Below are 19,376 nucleotides of genomic sequence, written 5' to 3'. Positions count from 1 at the left end.
GGGGGGTACGGCGGGGACAGCGCGTTTTCCCTGTCCGGCATGGGAGAGGCCTCGGGGACAAGACCAGGGAGGGGGGAAGCTGGGGCAGGGGGCCAGGACGTGCCACATCCAGGACGTACGGGCTGGTGGGGGCTGGCACTGGGGCGTCCCGCAGCAGCCCACGAGGAGCTGTACCCCCCAGGGTGATGCTGGCAGACCCCGAGCCCCTGATGCGTCCCCAGGTCCGGGCAGGAGGATCTCCTAATCATACCACGGCACAGTCCAGTACTGGTCCAGCCTCACCCACCGGGTCGGAACACCGTCTGTCCTGGCCCCAGGCTCAGTCTGCTCTGACTTTGCTCTTATTCTCTCCTGGCTACCGCAAGATCAAGACTAAAAGCTGGGCAGGGGGGGGTGAGGGGGGTGGTAGGCAGATGCTGCTTGCGCTGGTTTGCCATTCAAGGGCAAAGGAAGAACCGTGACGGAGGCTTCATTAAAGCAGAAGAACAGGGAAATCGCCTCCCCGACAAAGCCTCGGTTTGCACGGCGGAGATAACAAGCCCAGGCTCAGACATCCCAGAGCAGAGGTCCCTCACGGAAGGCAACATCAGGAGCAGCTGTCAGCGCCCTGAGCCTTGCACCATTTTATCCCCACAGCTTCTGCACATCTAATTAAGGGCTCAAGTCTAATTATAGCCCTCACTGGTTGCTAGGGTGTGAGGGGGGGTGTGTGTGAGTAGGAGCAGGGAAGGAGGCGGTGAGGGGATGCTGTTCAGGGGAGACTGGGTGGCTGGGGAGGGGGGTAAAGAAGAGCCTCAGGAGCTGCAGGAGTGAGGAAAGCCAGCTCTAAATTAGGTTACTGCATCTCTTCTTTCAAGCAGGTTAGCTGGCAAAGAGGTGGTTCCTCCCCGCTGAGGCAGATGTGAGTGCCAGGCAATTACATCATGGCCTCAGCCCCTGCTTGCAGCAAAAAAATAAAAAAAGTTTCTAGCAATTGTGGCTGCAGGGTGAGGGGAAAAAGAGCTCGAACATGACCTGAGTGGAGCTGAGGGCACCAACACACGAAAGGGCTGGCCTGTGGCAAAGCGAGCTGTTTTGGGAGGAGGCAGCAGCGAAGGCGTGATGTGATCGCCGGGAGCGGGTCAGCCTTTGCACCCGGAGCAGCGAATTTACCCCTGGATGGATCAGGTCTGACTTTACGAGGTTTCCAAACGCCTGCCTGACAGCGGCTCTGCCTGCTTGTCCCTGCAGGGCCGGGAGCTGCTCCCGGGTTACGCCTCGAGCGTCGCCTCTCCCTGGATATGCCCACAGCGGAGGCAGCAGAGCCTGCCCCAGCCTGCCGGGAGGCAGCTGCTCTGTTTGCAGAAGGGATGTGCCCTGTTCTGCTCATGGAGGCGTTAACCCTAAACCTCCCCGGCTCCCTGGGACCTTCCAAACTCTGCCCCAGGAGAAGGCAGCGGGTCCAGCGGGAGGGGGGTGGCTCAGCGAGCCCCAGATGCCCCCCGGAGCAGAGCGAGCTGCCCCTTTGGCTTCAGTCTGCAGCCCTGGGGAGGGTCAAACACCACTGTCGCTTTGGGGCAGGAGGAGATCCCACAATTCCCCACTCCACCTTAACCACGGATGTGTCATTCCTTTCCGTTTGGTGCAAATACGTTTCCCTCCTCTAAGGCTTTCCTTATGCAAGTATAAATCTCTCTTCAGAGCAGATTTAATGACAAGGTGTTATTAATCCTGTTGGATAGATGGGGGAAGCAACACAGACAAAGGGGCAGTAACTTTCCACTCATCAACACACCCAGAGAAAGGCCGGGGGGGCTGGAGCGGAGATGCCTGGTGGCAGCGCTGACCCCAGATACTCCTGACCAGCCCCAGCACGGCGGCGGGGGCCCGGGGGCTCCTTACCTTCATTCCTGCGGTTGTTGAGCTGGTTGAACTGCTCCGTGAACTCCGTCAGCGACTCCTCGATGGTCTCTGTCCGAGGAACCGAGAGTGAAAACCTCCGCTTGAAGTTTTTCATCTTGTTCATTTTACCTTCTGCTGTGAGGGATGGCAGAGCCCTGTGGGAAAGAGAGAGGCTGAGAGAGCTGGGTGATGCAGGGGACGGCCCCCTCCAGCCCCCCCCAGCTCTTTGGGGCTGCAGCACCCTGACCTGAGTTTCCCCAGCAGGGTTCCTGGGGACATCCTCCTCCCCGAGGCACCGCTGCTGTCAGAGCAAAAGAGGAGCCCGTGGTCACCAGGGGAACCCGGTTCCCCGAGTCTTTAAGAGCTGACTGTGGCCAAGAGGTGCAGGGGGCATTTTCTGAGCGAGTTATCAGAGATGAGCCCAGGGCAGGGCTCTGCACACTCAGTCACCAGTACCAAGACAGGTTGTACCTTGCAGCATCCTTGGAAACTCCAGGAACAGGGAAAAGCAGGGGAGAAAGAGAAGAAAATGAAGAAAGTAAACAGTGATGGAAAAGATTCAATAGCACCTTCCTCCCTGGATGAGGAGGAACCTTCTCTCCTGGCAATCTGGTCTCTGCTTTGCCCTCACAAGAAAGACTACCTGAGCCCGCAGCAAAATGCTGAGTGGGGCCAGTAGCAGCCGGGGGGATCCCTGAGAACCACAGCAAGGGGTGATGCTCTTGAAGCATCCTGTACAGGCATTAGAATCGCCTTAGCCGGGAATCTGATTAAAGCAGTAAAACCCTTAAAGGAAGGAAACCCTCAAGGGGCACACGGCGAAGCGTGCTGAGTCTGAGCAGCCACACGGGCGGGCTGAGGGAGCTCGCTCTGGGTGTCTCGGAGCCACACGCCGCTTTGCCTGGCCTACTTTGGCTCTCGCAGCTCAGCAGCGCACATGGGACCAGGGTGCAAGAGCTGTCTGGGCACGGCTTGGCCTTTAGCACCAGCCTCGCTGCACTCGGGTGTAATTCTTCCTGCCGAGCACAGACCTAGCAAACAGCCGATGCCCCCTGGGTGTGCAGGCACCGGCAGCTCACCCAGAACCAGCCAGAGCTCTGCCCATCCCAGTCCTGAGCCCACGGAGGTTTGGGTCTGTCCCTCTCCCCTTCCCAATCTGATGAGCGTAGGGCTGCTCCTCCACCAGCCTTTGTCGTCTCAGCCCTCTAACCTGTCTGGAGGGGGATTTTCCATTAACAACACGGGGCTGCTTTAACGCTACTCTCATCCGCCAGCCCAAGGAGGGATGTGAAGGGGAAAATCATCCCTTGGTACCAAACAGGCATCCAGAGCTCCACAGAGCAGCTCATTCCCTCACCGACACAGCGACGCGACTTCTCCTGCACCCCTGGAGCAGGTCGGCCCCCCTAGCCCTGGGTGTCCCTGCCGCAGCCTTCCTCCCTGGCTCTCCCCACTCCCTCCCAGCCCCCTCCGGGGCTTATCAGCACAAACAAACGGTGATCACATTCCAGACTGATGCGAACAGACACAGCATCCGGGAGCTAATGCATCGCGTCGCCAGGGCAACGGGAACACTTGGGTTGACATGCCTGCATCTGAAAGCTTAAAAGATTATCCGTCAGCAATATAAACACTTCGTTTGGGTGTCTGCCAGGCTCTGCTGTGAGGCATGGCACCCTGCTGTGGGTGCAGTCCCCTGAAAATCCCTGGGATTCACCTGAATGCTGGGGACTCGCACCCCTCAGCCATCCCCACTCAAGCTCCCACCTTCCATGCTGCAAAACCCTGAAGCCGAGGGCTTGGCCAGCGATGCTAGTGCTCCTGGAATCGGGGCTGGGGTATCCGGCTGGGGGTGGGAGGGGAGGCTGGAGGCTGCTTTGAGTTGCAAAGCGAGGCAGGGGGATGCTAGACACATCCACTTCAGGCTTCAGACATTTGAATGTTTTCTCAGCACTACAGAAACATGCTTTGACAACAAAGATGCTGGCACCAGTGAATGCTGCATTAACAAAGTCTCCATGCTGGTGCTTCCTTCATAGCCAAGAATAAAGTCTCCAAGCAGTGCTGTTCCTTCTGAAGGGAAGGCAAAGCTCAGTACTTACTTTGGAGACCATTTTCCCAGCCCATGGCTCTGACCTGGCTCCTTACCTTGCAAGCTCAGCAAGTTTGAACCGAGGCACTGCTGGCGTGTGGAAATGCCGCCAGCGTTGCAGGTACCCGAGGAGCTGAACCGCCCCGCAGTGCTTTGCTCCAGCTGTGCGTGCTGACACTGCTGAAGGGGCACTAGGAAAAGCTACAGAGGCTCCTGTGCTTGGCACTGGTTTACTCCCAAACAGGAGCTCAGGGGAAATCCGTGATGCTCCCAGCAGGTACAGCAGAGGCTCAACAAAAGACTCTTTCCTCATCAATGTTCAGATAAGCCCCAGTGATTATTCTTTCAAAGGAGGGCATAAGCAGGTTTCCACGAATCTCTGGTGAAGGTTACACTGCTGAACAGCCCTCCGGCAGCATCCTGAGCCACCCCTGCACAGGTCCGTAACACAGCGAGTGCAAGGACACGCTCGCAGCACCAAGCGCTGCAATTACCTGACTCCAAACCCACCTGAAGGTACCAGGTTGCCTTCACCAGAAACTGTCAGGGAAGAAAGAAAAAGCGGCATGAGATTGCCCCTTGCCAGTCCCCCAGGGTGCTCAAATCCCACCTTGGAGAGGAAGACTTGTTTCAAGGGAGATTTAGCAGCGCTGTGCACCCCTGACAGTGGAAAAGAAGCGTATCCACATGGTGGATAACACACTTGCAGGATCAAGGAGAACAGATCCCAACTCTGGGCATGATCCCCTTTCCTTCCCTTTCAGAAAGGGCACCCCACGTGGGACTGGGAGGGACTGGGATGGAGGGCTGGGGGCTGCTGCAGAGCTGCTCAACCCACCACCCCACCTGCCATGACCAAAGGACAGTCACCCTGCTACGCTGGGGACAAAGTGCCACCCTGGCAAGGAGTGGCACGGGATGGTCAGGACAGCAGGTCCCCAAGGTCACGGGAAGGTGCTGAGCGTGAGCTGCTGAGCAATTCCTGCTCTGACAATCCCCCAGCAAGCCAATCCATCACCTCCAGAAGGGCCCCTCACTCCAGGACCAGGAACATAAAAGATGCTTCACCCTCAGGTGAATGAGGAAGCGGATGAGGGGAAGGGGTCTCTCCTTCCGCCTCTCTCCCTGTCCACTCACCCTCCTCAAAACCGTGCAAACGGTTTAGCAGACAAACAGCTTCGCACCGACAGAAAAAATCTGTGCTCTGCAAATCGCAGTCCAAATCCATCCCCTCCTTGCCACCAACTGGAGTGCCAGCAGCTCCGGGCTGCTAAATATAAACCTCCTCGGAGAGGAAGTGGGGTGGGGGTAAAAATAGCACCGACATCGCTAGCTACCTCTCCTGCTATGCACAAGCCTGCCCTGTGCTCGTTATCTTTATGGCTTTGCGCAATTGTGGCTGGTTTTTTTCCAGCTAGACCTGGACCTGCTTGGCATCTGGTGATGGAGTTCACATTAAAGTGTTTTGTCAGCTGGAATTTACGGGACTGTTCTTGTCCTCAGCCCTCTGCTCCTCCTGGAGAGGATTTTGTCCCACCCTGAGGGGCCATTCGGATCCAAGGTGCCTTCCAGCTGGAATTTGCTCCCCTCCTGCAAGCGCAGCACCCCACGACCTGCAGCACCCCACAGGGGGCAGGGCCGTGGTGGGTTCCCCTCCCCACACACCCTCCCCCGGGGTGCGAGGGGCTTCGTCCACCCTCCGCCTGCATTTCTTCTGAGGGAAGGCAACCCCTGCACAGCTCAACAGGGCAGCCCAGCCCTCTCCCCCGGGTGTGGATTTCACAGGGAGAATTACTAGCGACTGCCTGTTGTTTTCCACCGCTCAGTGCACTAAAGGAAGTGGAGGCATTTATTGACTTTCTGAGAGAAAGTGCCACTCTCTAAGCAAAAGCAATGACATCACTTGTTTTACAGCCTGAAGGATCCTGAGGGGAATTACAGCAACCCCTGAACCGCAGTCAGCTCTGGGATGGGATGGAAGGAGCCGGCTGATGACCGTGTGGTAACATGACGTTGCAGGGCAGAACACGACGGGAAGACGCAGTCTAAAACGGCAATAAAGAATTTTTGCATCAACAGGCAAAAATGAAATCACTCGGGTTGGAATTTAGCCAGGGATTAAAGCCAGAAGGGTGAATGATCTGCGTTCGCTGTAATATAGTCAGAGAGTAAATACTTGGCTAAAACACTTCAAAGAGCCCAAAGCTGAATCCCATCAGGAAAGCTCATCACACGCCCAGGACGAGATGTTAACGATTCTTTAAACGCTGCGTTCAAAGCCTGCACTAGCAACAACCGGGCGATTTTTCAGCGAACAATTCCCATAGGCATTTGGGCTGTGACTCCCCGCACGAATCTCTCTTGCGTTTGTACAGCGAAACCTGCCGGCTCTCTGCTGCGGAATTCAAGAGACAGGTATTTTAGGCACAGATAAGCCATCAGTATGAAAACTGTCCCCTTTCTCCTTCAGCATATCGTAGGGGCTTGGCGGCAAGGCTTTCAAGCAATAACCGCTTTATTGCTTTTCACAAATGATAAGTGGCTCCATTTTTATTTATTTATTTTTTTCTTACCATTTTAACAGACTCCTGCCCCTATTTTCCAGCTGAAAGGGTGGAAGGCTTGGAGGGAATAGCATGCTTTTTTTTTAAAGCTTTTTTTTTTTTTTAAATCCCCAGAGAGATTAACAGTTGTGTTTACAAGGCAAAATGAACAGTCCTATTCAGCAGTTACGGCTCATGCTTCTAGCTATTAGGTAGCATTGATTCACTCCTGCAAGTATCAGAGAAATGGGGAATTCTGCTCATAGAGCCTTATTTGCTCTGCAAACACGGCTATCGTGCAACGCTGCATGTGGCTACGGGGCTAAACAAACAACGAATCGAGGCACCGGTTGGATACGTGCCCCTCCTCACATCGCAAGGCGTGGAGACAAAAGTCAGACCCAGCAAAGCTCCCCGGCGTGGCCCATGTGCCGAGCAGCCCTCGCCACTGGCCAGCAGCAGGTCTCTTCTGGCCAGCTGATGTGCTCCCTCCCCAGCTCCAGGAGAGAAAAGTACCGTGAGCTGCCAAGACCGCAGCGTGCAGGCGATGGGAGAGATTTTGGCCCCTCCACGGCGCACATTCCTGTGCAAACAGGAGCTCAGCACAAGCTGAATTCCTCCCCTGCTCCGAATTTCCTTGGCAGGGCCAGAGCTGGGTCCCCGGGCGGTGTACGGAGCGGGACGGGAGAGGTCTGGGGCTGTGCTGGGGAGTCAGAGGGAAATCGCAGCGTGCTGGGGATGACTCTGACATACACCAGGGGCGATGCTGCATTTTCTGCAGCAGCTGGGAATCCTACTGCGGCAAGGTCGGAGGGGCAGGGAAGGATACCAGCCCCCAACCACCAAATGAATGTCTCTGGGGCTGCTCAGCTGTTGGCATGAAACCCTCCCCGGGGTAACAAGCTCCCAGTCGCTCCCTCCCCATGACAGATGCTGCAAAACCCCGTCCGAGCGCCCGGGTCGATTAGTTCAGCTGGACAGAGGCTGCTCTGGGCTGCAGCGAGGACTGGCAGGGCCCTGAGAGCCAGGAGCACATTCTGCCGAGCAGACCCTGCCCATCGCACAGAGCCGCTTGCACAATGACTCTCCCCAAAAGGTGAGGGATGAGGGGAAGAGAGCAAGGCCAGCTCTCCTCCCTCCACATCTGCCTCCCACTCAGGGGGTCCAACATTTCCCTCCTGCACGGGGAGCAAAGCCCCTGCCTGGCAGTCAAGGTCCTGCGGGGAAGGGAGCACAATCAATTCCTATTAATCTACTGGAGCCCTGTAGCAACAGCAAGACCATCATCCCAGGGAGCGAGGCCGTGACTGAAAAGGGAACTTTGGGTCCCCAGAGAGTCGATCTATCCTCACGCTGCAATTTTCTTTCCTCTGTACTACTGGCTTCCGTGCTTACAACATATGCAGCACACCAGGCATGTGAGCATGGCAGCCAGGAGGTCACTGTCCTCCCTGCTCACGTCTGCAGTCCAGAGGAGGCCTGGGAGGAAAAATGATCCCGTAGCAAACGTGCAAGTCTGGCTTCCACTCCGGCTCTGACCCTCTTGGCGTACCTTGGTTTCCTCAGCTATATATCAAGACTGTTTGTTTGCATTTTCCCCGGTTGTGAGACCCTCGAAGGCAGACGCCTGGTTTGTGGGGTGTACAGCGCCCGGCGCAGCAGGGTTCTGTCCCTCATTTCAACACTGCAGTTATGGCCGTGGCAAACTGCTGGTAAGAAACGACGATGCAGGCAAAGCACGAGCCACGTGGAGCACATACAGATCTCTGAGACTCCAACGGACATGAAGACAGCCTGGGAAGGGTGAATGCTACGGAAAACTTCCTGCAAGCCCAGCCTCTGGAGACCTCACAACCTGCACTTGATGCACAGGTGAGAGTGGGAAGGAAAGGCATTTTGCTGGATGTGCATTTCCACTCTCGGTCGTCCCAGTCCTGACAATGAGCCCAGTAACAAGAGCACACAAAGGAGGTTTGTTCTGCCTTTGTATGTTTTGCCTTTCTCTGTGTCCACAGCCCTGTGCGGTGCAGTCAGCAGTTCTCACTTGGCTCTTCCCTTCCTGGCTCTTGGTGAGATCAGGGCAGCTCTGAGGAAAGCATTAAAATGATGGTCATTATTCCAGCAGCCTCAAAACACTAGGCACTTATTCCTCAGCCGATCCTAACCTGAGAAAAGTGTCCTGTGTTCAGCTGGAACAACAATAGACCCCTAATAGCCAGTTTGTCCACCACAGACATCCCAGTCATGGGTGGGAGCTCAGTGCCCACATTGTCTGCTGTGCAGAACGGCACCTGAAGGTGACGGTGTCAGTGTTTCTATGGTACGTTCAGCATCTTCAGGGGATGAGCGGTCGGGACTCGCAGCTGCTGTAGATCAGCAGATCCCCTGCTCCCACCCATCCATCACCGCTCTCTGCACCAGAGGGGCAGGCGGTGGGGCATGAGTCTCAGCAAAAGCACACACGGCTTTTCCCCCAGGAGCCCAACACAACCGCGTTTGGCTCGGAGACAGCCACTCCCTCGGCTACCCAATTTTGCTACGGCAGCTACCTAAAGTTATCGAGACTGAATTTCAGGTCTCTCGGGAGTTGAGGGCGCGTGTCCCACCGGCAGCGTTCACCGTGACGGCAGCGTTGTCGCAGAATTGCAGAATCACCTAGGTTGGAAAGGACCTCGGAGATCATCTAGTCCAACCGTTCACCCAGCACTGACAGTTCCCACCTACAGCAGATCCTTAAGCTCTAAATCGACCCTACTCTTAAACCCATCCAGGGATGGGGACTCCACCACCTCCCTGGGCAGCCCATTCCAACGCCCAACAACTCATTCTGTAAAGAAATACTGCCTGACATCTACTCTAAACTTTCCCTGGCGCAACTAGAGGCCATTCTCTCTCGTCCTGTCGTTCTACTAGGCTAAAGAGGCTCAACCCCGGCTCTCTGCAGCTTCCTTTCAGGGAGCTGTAGAGGTCTCGCTCATCCAGCGCTGCCAGATCACAGCCCAGAGACCTAACATGACTCCTGGGAGCAGAGCTGTGCTGGGATTGTCGGGGCTGCAGCCCTTGACAGCTCAGGTGTGCTCCTGGAGGGGCTGCTCCTCGGCTGCATGATATTTAGCCGTTCTCCTCCCTTTTCTGTGACTCACTTCCTCCGTTCCCCCTTTTATTACACAGCAGGCACAAGCAGCATGTGATACCAAGCTCCTAGAGCAGTGAGTAGCTACCGCAATATCAACACACGCAATTACCAAAGAGGAACATTACCAGCAAAAGCCAGCCCGGTCCTTGCCTTTTATGACACTCAAACGATTACTGACTGACAATTAACTAACACAATCCAAGCTGCATCCGAGGCAGGCTGGCTCTTTCTTCCTGCCACACGGCAGGGACCTCGCGGGGAAGCCCGTCTGCTCTTCACCCCCGTGTCCTGTGCTGCCCTCTCCCAGCATCACCTCCCCGTTACCTGGCTGGCACGTCACGCCCCCGAAGTGACAGAGGCTCAAGCACACCCAAGAAAGCGCTCACAGGTCCCGCTGAATGAAAGACACACCAGAAAGACAAACCCGGCACTGTCATCCCCGCAGCTGGCAGCCGGCGTTCCCAGGTGGCTGGGAGAGACAGCGAAGAGGGTGCCAGCTTCCAGCTGCCAAAGAAAGTCATTCCCAGCAACACAAAGCCACTTATTTTCTCTCGCAGGGGTGTTTAACCTGTGGCTGAGGCTGTCAGCACCTGCCCTCCCTTTACTGCTAGATGGAAGGAGGATCCACGTTACGGGAGAAGATCCCTGGTGCAGGAGAGACCAAACCCCCCCGAGCCTCTCCCCCAGCCATGTCCCCAGCACACCCCGTGGAGCTGTGCGAGGCTGTCATCCACACGCCCACACGGCATGGGGTATGTAGAGTCTGCTGCCTTCTTAATTGCTATTTTCTTTCCTCCTTTTCCTTTTTTTTTTTTTTTTGTTTAATTAGAGCTTTCGTTCTTTCTCCAGCCCACACAATGCTCCCAGAGCTGCAAGCTCGCCTGTGATTGCCATGCAGACAAGAGCTGACAGAAAGCCAGGATTCACGTTCCTTGCAGTGGTCAGGAGGAGCCAGGAGAGGTTGAGAGGTTGTCTCCCTTTCTCTTTTAACAGAAAATGCTGGAATTTTCCTCCCATGACCCATAATTTCATCTTCCACCCAAGGCCCCTCTTTCTGACACGTGAGAAGAAGGCTGCAGGGAAGGTATTAGTGTGAAATGAGGACTGCGAGTCACTCATTTCTTCAGCTGTGATGTGCAAGGCAGACCCAGGAGTCAGCCTTGACCTGCTGCCCAGGGCTGTGATCACAGCTGGGCGGGCATCACGCTGCCTCAGCTCCGCAGGGACAGCTGAGCAGAGGGATCACACGGTCCCACGGCCCGGGTCCCCTTTCTGAGAGCATTCCCAGGGAGGGTATTTAAAGAAACAGGAATTACACACCGTACACCTGATAGTCGTGTGGAATTTGTGAAATGCAGCCACCTCTGGTTGCAATGAAAATGAGGGAGACGGCAACCAGCACGCAACGAAGGGGCGAAGAGAAGAATTAAAAGCCAGATCCTCATGCAAGGTCTTACCAGAGGGACTCAGGTATCAAAGGATCTCGACAGGACCGAATCTCCCAGAAAAATAGAAAACGGTTTTAATATAAACAGAAGCACAACATTTATAAGAAGCAGCACCACCACAAGCACTCAAAGCAAATTAAGAGCTCGGCTCTTTGCCGAGGAGGACTAGAAATGCACAGAGTCCAGCTTGCCTTGCTCTACCCTGCTAAACCCACACTTACGAAAGGGCTGAGGCCTCTCCCAGTTGTGCTCTACAATCCGCAGATACCTGGATCTTTATGCCACGGGGCCCTGGCACTGGGAGGAGGAGCTGGAGAGACTGCACAGACAGCTTCATGCGGGATTAACGCTCCTTCCTCCCCCTGCAAGCTCCCAGCTCAGATCCAGCAGCTCCTCGGAGCTGACACTGCAAGTAAACCAAGCCCCCCACCGCCCTTGGACAGATCTTTCTTGCAGCAACAGGAAAAGCCATGAATGAAAGGGGACGGTGTTCCTGACCTACTTCTCCCCACTCCAGCAGAGTTCACAGTACCAGCTACGGGCTGGGTTTCTCCCCAGGACTGTGCTCCGGAGCAGCGGTACCACTGTTTGGCATTAGGCACATAAAACTCTTCGCAGCAGGGTTTTAAATCTGTTTTATTTAAAGCTCTGGTATAGTCACATGGTGGTAAGGTAGCGAGCAAACACTGCAAGTCTACTTCCCTGCCAGGGATTGCACTAATCTGGTATTTAATCTTAAACCAGTTGTGCACCCATCCTTGGAGGGCTTTGCGCACGTGTGTGTACGTATTTCTCCCTCAGATGTGAGGGGATTGCAGCCACACAGGTAGGGAGCATGACGAGCCAACGCTTGAGGAATCAGAGGATTTCAAAGCACAGCACAAACTGTAATTACTTTTGGCATCCCCGGGAAGGGTAACGCCGCAATAGCTTTTAGCCAGACTCTTCCTTATCGCGATTACCCGTGCTCAGAGCCCCAGCCAGGGCTGCGATGTGCAGGTGGGCATCCGTGTGATCCCTCTGGATGAGAGAGGGGATTGCTCCAGTCCTCACTCCAGCTGGTGATCAGCGACTTCTGCTCCACTAAGCTGCTGTCAGGGCTGGAGGAAGGCAGAAGACTTAAAAAAAAAAAAAACCTCCCGAGTCAAGAGGTGGCTGCCAGTGATCCCGGGGTGATAAGAGCACTCTTCTGAGGCAGCGAGCTTGGCAAGAGCTCCATGTTGCTGCTGAGATGCTTTGAGGCAGCCTTGCACCAGCACAAAGAGCCCCCAGGGATGGTTCTATGGTTCTCCCTCGCTGCAGGAATCGTTCTCCCTCGCTGCAGGGATGGTTCTCCCTCGCTGCAGGAATCGTTCTCCCTCGCTGCAGGAATCGTTCTCCCTCGCTGCAGGGATGGTTCTCCCTGGCCTGTGCACATGCACCACCCTGAAAGCCGACTGCGCTTTGCACGACTTGTGCCCTGCTGCCGCAAACTCTTCAAGCTGCTCCTGTGCAGACAGATTCCACCTGCTCTCCCATCCCCTGTGCTCTCTCTTCCCCATTTCAGTGTCCAAGTTCTTCTCCATAATCTGAAGGGACCCAAGTCCCTCTGCCGTTCCTCCTCTGGCTCCTCAGATCCCAGCGCCAGCACCGCCACCAGTAACACTACACTCCTTATTTCTGCACGTGAAGCATTTCCATCTTGCAAAGAGCCAGAGCTTGGGCAACACACTAAAAACCAGACACTGTCTGGGCCACATGCAGGGAAGGAATAACGCAGAAACAAACACCAAAAGAGATTTTCGCAGTAGCAAATGTCTCAGGGAACCACCAGCGCAAGCAAATGAAGCGGATCCTCAGACAGTCCTTCAGCTTTGACTAGCACAACCAGCATTGAATGAGGGACTCCCCCAGATGTATGGCAGCTCCTGAGATCCGGGGGTTGCCAACCAGCTTGGACGTGTGCCCATATGGCAAAAAACCTTCTCAGTAACTGTCTTGCCTCCTCCACCAGCTTCCTTAGAAAGAGGTGGGAGAGCAGAAAGACAGGAGGCCGGTCTGAGATGCAGAGACACTCCCCGCCCTTCGCTCCTCATCCCGACACCCTGGGGTGTACCTCCCTCCCCTGGGCAGCCCGGCACAGGGATCTGCTTGGAGATCAGCCTGTCCTGCTGTGTCTGTGCTGCACCTCCTCTGCTCAAGAAGCTCTTTCTCGGGTATTTTGCACCAGCAGCACCATTTTTCATAAACACAGGGATGTTACAAGAGCCCAGCCCAGGCCCTGTGATGGTACAAGCTCTCCAGGATCCCAAACCCACTGAGATGCTGCCTTCCAGGACAATTATTCCTGAGCGAGCAGCACATGCTTGCAGGGCATCCTCCACCAGCCTGCCTGGAGACACCCACCCCCCTAATATCCCCACCCGGCCACAGCTAAGCACCACCACGACTACAACATTTTCACGTTAAACCAAACACGGACACGTCTGGATACCAAATGGAGATATCCTAGATGAAACATGTATAAACAGATTAAGCACGCCTCAGTGCCTGCAAACCTCACTTCCCTATGGAGGGCAACTTTTCATGCATATCTGGGAACTCGGCAAGCACACACTGTTTAGATAAACCTTGTTCCTTGTTAAACTGTAAATAACATCTGTTTCGCCAAGCCAAGCCCCAGCTCGCTGCTCCGTGTCCTGAAAGTTGCAATGTCAGTCATGGGAATGGCAGACAGAGCAAGTATATTTGGTGGGTGTTAAAATAAAGAGTTTATCTCTTTTTTTCTTTTTTTTAAGTTCATTTCTCCACTTCTGCCCGCACTCCCAACCCACCTCCCCCCTGCACTTTACAAACTACCTCAACCCTCGCTGCATGAGTCCCCCCCCCATCTCTGCTGTCCTTGACAAGCTCAATGGGTTTCTGCAGAAGCCTTGGAAGCCGGGGGAGATAACAGAGCCCAGCGTGAGATAAACATGAGTGAAAGAGGGCGAGGGCGAGCACGGGAAACACACGGTTGGACTCACCAGCCCTTGGACGCTGTTAGGAGGAGATAGGTGCTGGGCTGCCACGCGCGCTGACCACGGCCTGCAGTCCACTGCCCTTTGGTACGACATCAGAAACACGCCTGGAAATAATTTCAAATATAGCCCCCGCCCCCAAACCAAAACACAGGCATATTTCCATGTGGTTTTCAGTAACGGGCCACGAGAGTCAAGGAGACAAAGCTCAGAAAGCGAGATGAAAAGGGACTACATCAAGCAGGGCTGTTCAAAGCTCACTTGGTTGTCTTCAATTCGACTCCCCTCCTGCCTCGCAAGCTGATAAGCTGCATGCTTCATAGGAAATGCTCGAGATAAGAAAGGATTATAATCCTGAGACCCAAAGAGATGAGAGATTTGGCCTGCGTTCACACAGCAGACCCCCCCCCCCCCCCTTCTCACCACCACACCAAATTCTTATCTGGTTTAATACTGGTGGGGTTGCTCGTACACAGGGCGACGAGCAATGCTGCTATCATAGTGCAATTAGTTGCACAATTAATCGTTAATAAGAAGGGATTGAAAGGGATTAAGTACTTAAATAGAACACATGCTGCTAACGGTAATTTATAAAAACACGCCTTCTCCCTCAGATACCGTGTCGTGTTTTCCCGGTATGAAAATGACTCAATCGAACTTTTTCTCTGCACCTCCCGCACGGAGGAAATACCCGTATCCCATCGCTGCACAGCTGCAGCCGGGGTCCGAGAGGAATTCAGCAGCAGGATGTGCGCCTCGGCGCCTCCCAGCCACGGCTCTCCAGGGACAGGGCAGCAACAGGAGGGATGGGGAAGCTTCCTCGCTGCTGCTGCTCTTTCCAGGGGCTCTGAGAGGTCCTGCGAAAGCAGGAGGATCAGGGTGCAAGGGAGGGATGCCAAGGTGGCACTGGGAGGTGGGTGCTGGAGTGTTGTGATGGTTCATTTCATGGAGAGAGCAGTTTGGGGACACAGAGGCGCTCTTTGCATTTTTGTCTTTTGGACGGGACACAGAACAACCCCTGGGTATGACTAAAAAGAGCATTAAACCCACTAGTTCTGCCTCCCCCTCAGACTCCCAGGCAGGTGATGTCGATTCTCTGTCCCCCACACACCAATTTACATTGCAAATGGTGTTTGCAAATTCCTGCCTAAACCCCAGGTCCTCGGAAAGCTGCCCGGGTGCAGCCAGACCATCCCCAGCCTTTCTGGGACCCTTCCAAAGAGCTGAAATGGCTCTGGGGCGCCTGGTCCTGCAGCTTCAGGTCCCCATGTCCCCATCTCCCTTCGGCTACAGGCACAGCAGCAGCTCTCGACGCCGACGATGATTTGTGATGGCCCCGACAGCCCATCCTCCCCCACCTCAGACCCACGTCAGAGATGTTTTCTGCCTTGAATCAAAAAACAAACCGGCGGAAAAACAAACCTCTCGGCTCCTTTGACCAGGGCAGTCTCAGGCATCCCTTAGAGGTTTCTTGACTCGACCACACAAGCCTACAGTGAGACTTGGCCCTGCAGAGGTTTCCGCTGCACTGGGCAGCATTTCAGACTCTAGCTTTTCCTTGAAAAAGAAAACACGCCAGCTGATGGACTGAGGTGCTGTTCTTCGCCCTGTCTGAGGCCGCTGTAAGGGGTGACATGGCCTCTGTGCTGTCCCCCGGGTCCCACAGACCCCCAACAACAGTCACCTCTGCTCAGCACACCCACCCCGAACAGGCCACGGGGACCGACTCCATCAGGTCCCACGCAGGAGGTCCCTCAGCCCGCGGCACACCGGGGTGGCACGGCTGGCAGAGCAGCTCCTCTGGCTGTGTCGAACCCTGCTCCTGGGATAAACAGAAGCTTTCAGCCTCCAGGGTTGCTAATTCACCTCCTCCAGCCAGTGCCACGCTCAGGAAACGCACAACCTCAATGCCTTGATTGTGGAGGCAGATGGCGAGGGCGGCAGAGGCTCGCCCCTAGATGTGCTCCAAGCAGCACAGGGGACGTTGGCAGAGCTGCAAGAGAGGTTCTCCTGGCAGCCAACAGCCCCGGATGGAGCTCTGCCCTGTTCTGGACTAACACTGGCCTTCAGTCCCCTAAACGCAAACACGAAAAGCAAACAGAGCACCGGAGTACCCAGCCACAGGCTGACTTGTTATGTCCCGTCCCAGAGCCCGCTGGGGCAGGGCTGCTAAGTCAGATACCACCACGATGGGTAAAACACAAAGGACAGATAAGAAAAGGCTGGGATTTGTGAGATACGGCTTGTTCCCGACTGCCTATACTTCCTGTATCCTGCGGCACCCTGATTACTGTGCAGTAATTAGTTAATAATTACAAGCTGACCAACCCTCAGGAATATCTGCAGCAGAAGGAGCAATACGTGCTTTAGGCTTGAACGCAGATTTTCCTTACTGCTTCTCCCTTGCCCTTAAATCACCGCTCCAATTTGAGGCAGGCAGAACAGATGCCAGAGAGGTTATTATGCCTACAGTACCACAGGAACAGTCCCTCGCCCTTCTGTGATCACTGCTCAAGGATAGCCAAGCATTTCACTAATACCAGCTGTACCCCAGCCTAGCTGTGAATTTGGCTACTGTCCCCCCTCCAAGACGGGAAAAACAGAAGCACAGAGAGAGGATGGGACTCACCCAAGGTCAAATAGCAAGTCGATGGCACAGCCAGGAAAAGTGTCGAGGAGATCTGGCCCCGGATCCTACCGCCAAACCACTCCTGCAGCACCGTTTCCTTCGGTCTGGTGTTTATCACAGATCGCTGCTGCCCGGCTCTACTGGGTCGGGACTAGGATCCTGAATTTCGGAAGCTCTGCCAGGTCACTGGCGATGCTGGCACTGCAGAAATGAGTGGGGGTTTCTAGTTCCCGGTGTTATCAGGGTGACAGCAGAGATGACACAAGCACGTGTTACAGAGGAGATGCTACTACAGAACTAGAGAGGATTTGTGACACGCACAACCTTGGCTGGTGACAAAACCGCCGTGTCTTGTGCTGCTGCGTGTTCCCTGACCTCAGCGGAGCAGCGCTGATTTACACCGTTTGAGCATCCGGTGAAATAAGGCAGAAAGTGGAACTTAACCTACTAACGTGGGCAGATGCAAGAGGAGGACGCATTTTCTGGGTGAAAAAGAGATCCCTTCAACTGCTATTATACTCTTCAAACCGTATTTTTAAAGTCCAAAATAAAAGAAGCCACAACAAAGTGCTATTGAATATCCCTGGAGGTCCCTGGCTGCATCTTTGGGTATCCACAGATCAGCAGCATTTGCTCCAGCGCTCAGGGCATAAGCTGCCACTCTAAGAGGCTTTCCACCAAATAATTCAAGTCATGCTAGAAGGCATAAAACCAAGCTCCAGGTGATATTCCATGATGGAACACAGGAAAAAAAAGAAACAACGCCGACGAATTTCTATGCATGTGCATGTTCACAAGCGCAGAGTTAACGCTCTCGTTCATAAACCTTGTCAGACTTAGCAACTAAAAAAAGATGCAGCTTCAAGAGTGGGCGGTGCTGGGGAGAAGCGGGTGCAAGGGAAAAGCATCGGGGGTGTGTGTGGGGGGTGTGTGTGTGTGCGCAGCTAAATCCAACTGGGATCATGAATCACAACCCCTGAGTGACCAGCATATTAACACTTCCAAATAATTAAATTGAGTAAAAATAAACTGTTTAAATCAAAGCAGAGGAGTAACAGAAATAAACGGAACGTTTGGAATGTTTCTGATTCCCAGAAAAGGGACTTTTTTTTATTTCTTCAGAGGTTTCAGTGTTTATGGTCAGCTTCAGCAGCCTCTCCTTTTTAATTCAGCAATTCAATTAAAAGTCACCAAAACAACAGCCAGCACCCCATGAAAATGGTCAAATCCAACCCCCCCGTCCCCCTCTGAAGTGCCCTGCTGAGGAAATTTGGGTTGTTTTAAAGGAAACCGCTGAGTTTTGCAGAGGTTGGAGAAGAAAGAGAAGGAGGGGGAGAGGGTTCATGGAGAAGCCTTCAGTCATAAAAACATCACTGCGTGGTGGGTCACGGGCAAAAACTGAAAGGGTGCCCAAAAGACAAATAGAATTTGTGTCACCCCAGACCACAGTGAGTGACGGACACACCACAGCACACACTGGGGGAGTATTAGACCTCGGGTTTGAGAGCCGGTGCCACCAGTGATGGGGCCCTGCCAACACCAGCAATATATACGCTCCTTGCCTCAGTTTCCCACCTGATAAATTGATAGTGCTAGCTCAAGGGTGGTGTGAGGGTGAATTGTTTGGGTGTAATTAAGAAAATGAAAAAGTAACAAAATAGCTGGATCGGAGGCACCGTTAACCGGCAATGAAGTGTCTCCGTTAGCAGCGCCCTTCCTTCCAGGCGCACCCAGAAGCTGCACGTTTTCCCTTCCCCATGCACTAAGGGCAGATAAATCCAAGAGCTTTCCGTCCCGTCTGCTGCCTCCTCTGTGCAGCCCAGGCAGTAGCAGCTCTGATGACACCCTGTGTCCCCGCAGCGCTGGCAGAGGTGACTGGTACCAGGCACTGACAGCTATCAGAAATTCCCTACTCAAATAATTTTTTTTTTTTTTGTTATGGTACTGCCTGCTGGCCCCAGAGACTGAAGACTCGCTGTGCAACGAGAAATTGTTCCTGCTTCAAGATGCCCCTGATTTAAATCCACAAAGGAAGAGAAAAGGGAAGCAGAATACGGGGCCAGGCTCACAGCAGGTCAGCATCAGACCCAGGCTGTCTGAGATGCTCTGAAATGTCTCCGCCTGAGCTGCTCTGCGAGACCTGGCTCCCAAAAAGCAATGAGCATCCATCTTTGAAAGCAGCAGGTCAAACACCCCTCCGTTCCACAGTGTGAACACTTGCAGAGTCATTTATCCTCCCGACACCCTGGTGTGGGGGGGACGGTACCTGATAGAAGACGGGAGCACGGAAAAGCCACAAACAAAACCCAGAGCTGGTGCTGGCATCTGAAGCCAACTCTCTGAAGCAAGTGCCCCAAAGCCTGGAGCATCCTTCTGCTTCGTGTATTCCTGCAGGTCCTGCCTACACTTGAGATTGTGGTGCATTATACATTCACCACACGAGTGAGAATTTTATCAAGAGCCCAGCTGCTGCTCAGGTGCGAAAAGAAACAGTCAGATTTTTCAGCAGAGATCAGCCCAGTGGGCAGGCATGCTGTGCTGAAGATACATGGACATCTCCCGGTGGGAATGTGGCGTGCCTAGCCTGCCTGCAAAAATCCGGCCTTAATTGCGGTGGCTTGGAGCTCGTCTCTTAAAACAGTGAGGAA

The 19,376-nt window shown here is 54.2% G+C and overlaps 1 protein-coding gene across 2 annotated transcripts in view; it reads right to left on the bottom strand.

The window, feature by feature from the left end:
• CDK18 (cyclin dependent kinase 18) overlaps positions 1 to 15,846 on the bottom strand; it is a 28,136-nt gene extending 12,290 nt beyond the window's left edge. Inside the window, exons 1-2 of one of the 2 annotated variants that reach the window (XM_026864253.1) lie at positions 15,803 to 15,846; positions 1,882 to 2,036 (exon numbers count right to left, since the gene is read on the bottom strand). In XM_026864253.1, coding sequence (XP_026720054.1) covers positions 1,882 to 2,036; positions 15,803 to 15,831 — 184 coding nt within the window. In that variant the 5' untranslated portion in view covers positions 15,832 to 15,846. Of the gene's footprint in view, positions 1 to 1,881; positions 2,037 to 7,032; positions 7,113 to 15,802 lie in introns of those variants that run through there. The other variant, XM_026864252.1, reaches the window with a different exon arrangement.
• Between the last annotated feature and the right edge of the window lie 3,530 nt (positions 15,847 to 19,376).

The sequence above is a fragment of the Athene cunicularia genome (genome assembly GCF_003259725.1).
Source record: "Athene cunicularia isolate RWA chromosome 26 unlocalized genomic scaffold, athCun1 chr26_part1, whole genome shotgun sequence".
In the NCBI taxonomy this organism is placed as follows: domain Eukaryota; kingdom Metazoa; phylum Chordata; class Aves; order Strigiformes; family Strigidae; genus Athene; species Athene cunicularia.
The sequence above is the reverse complement of the archived record's forward strand: the minus strand, read 5'-3'. Positions and strand labels throughout refer to the sequence as shown.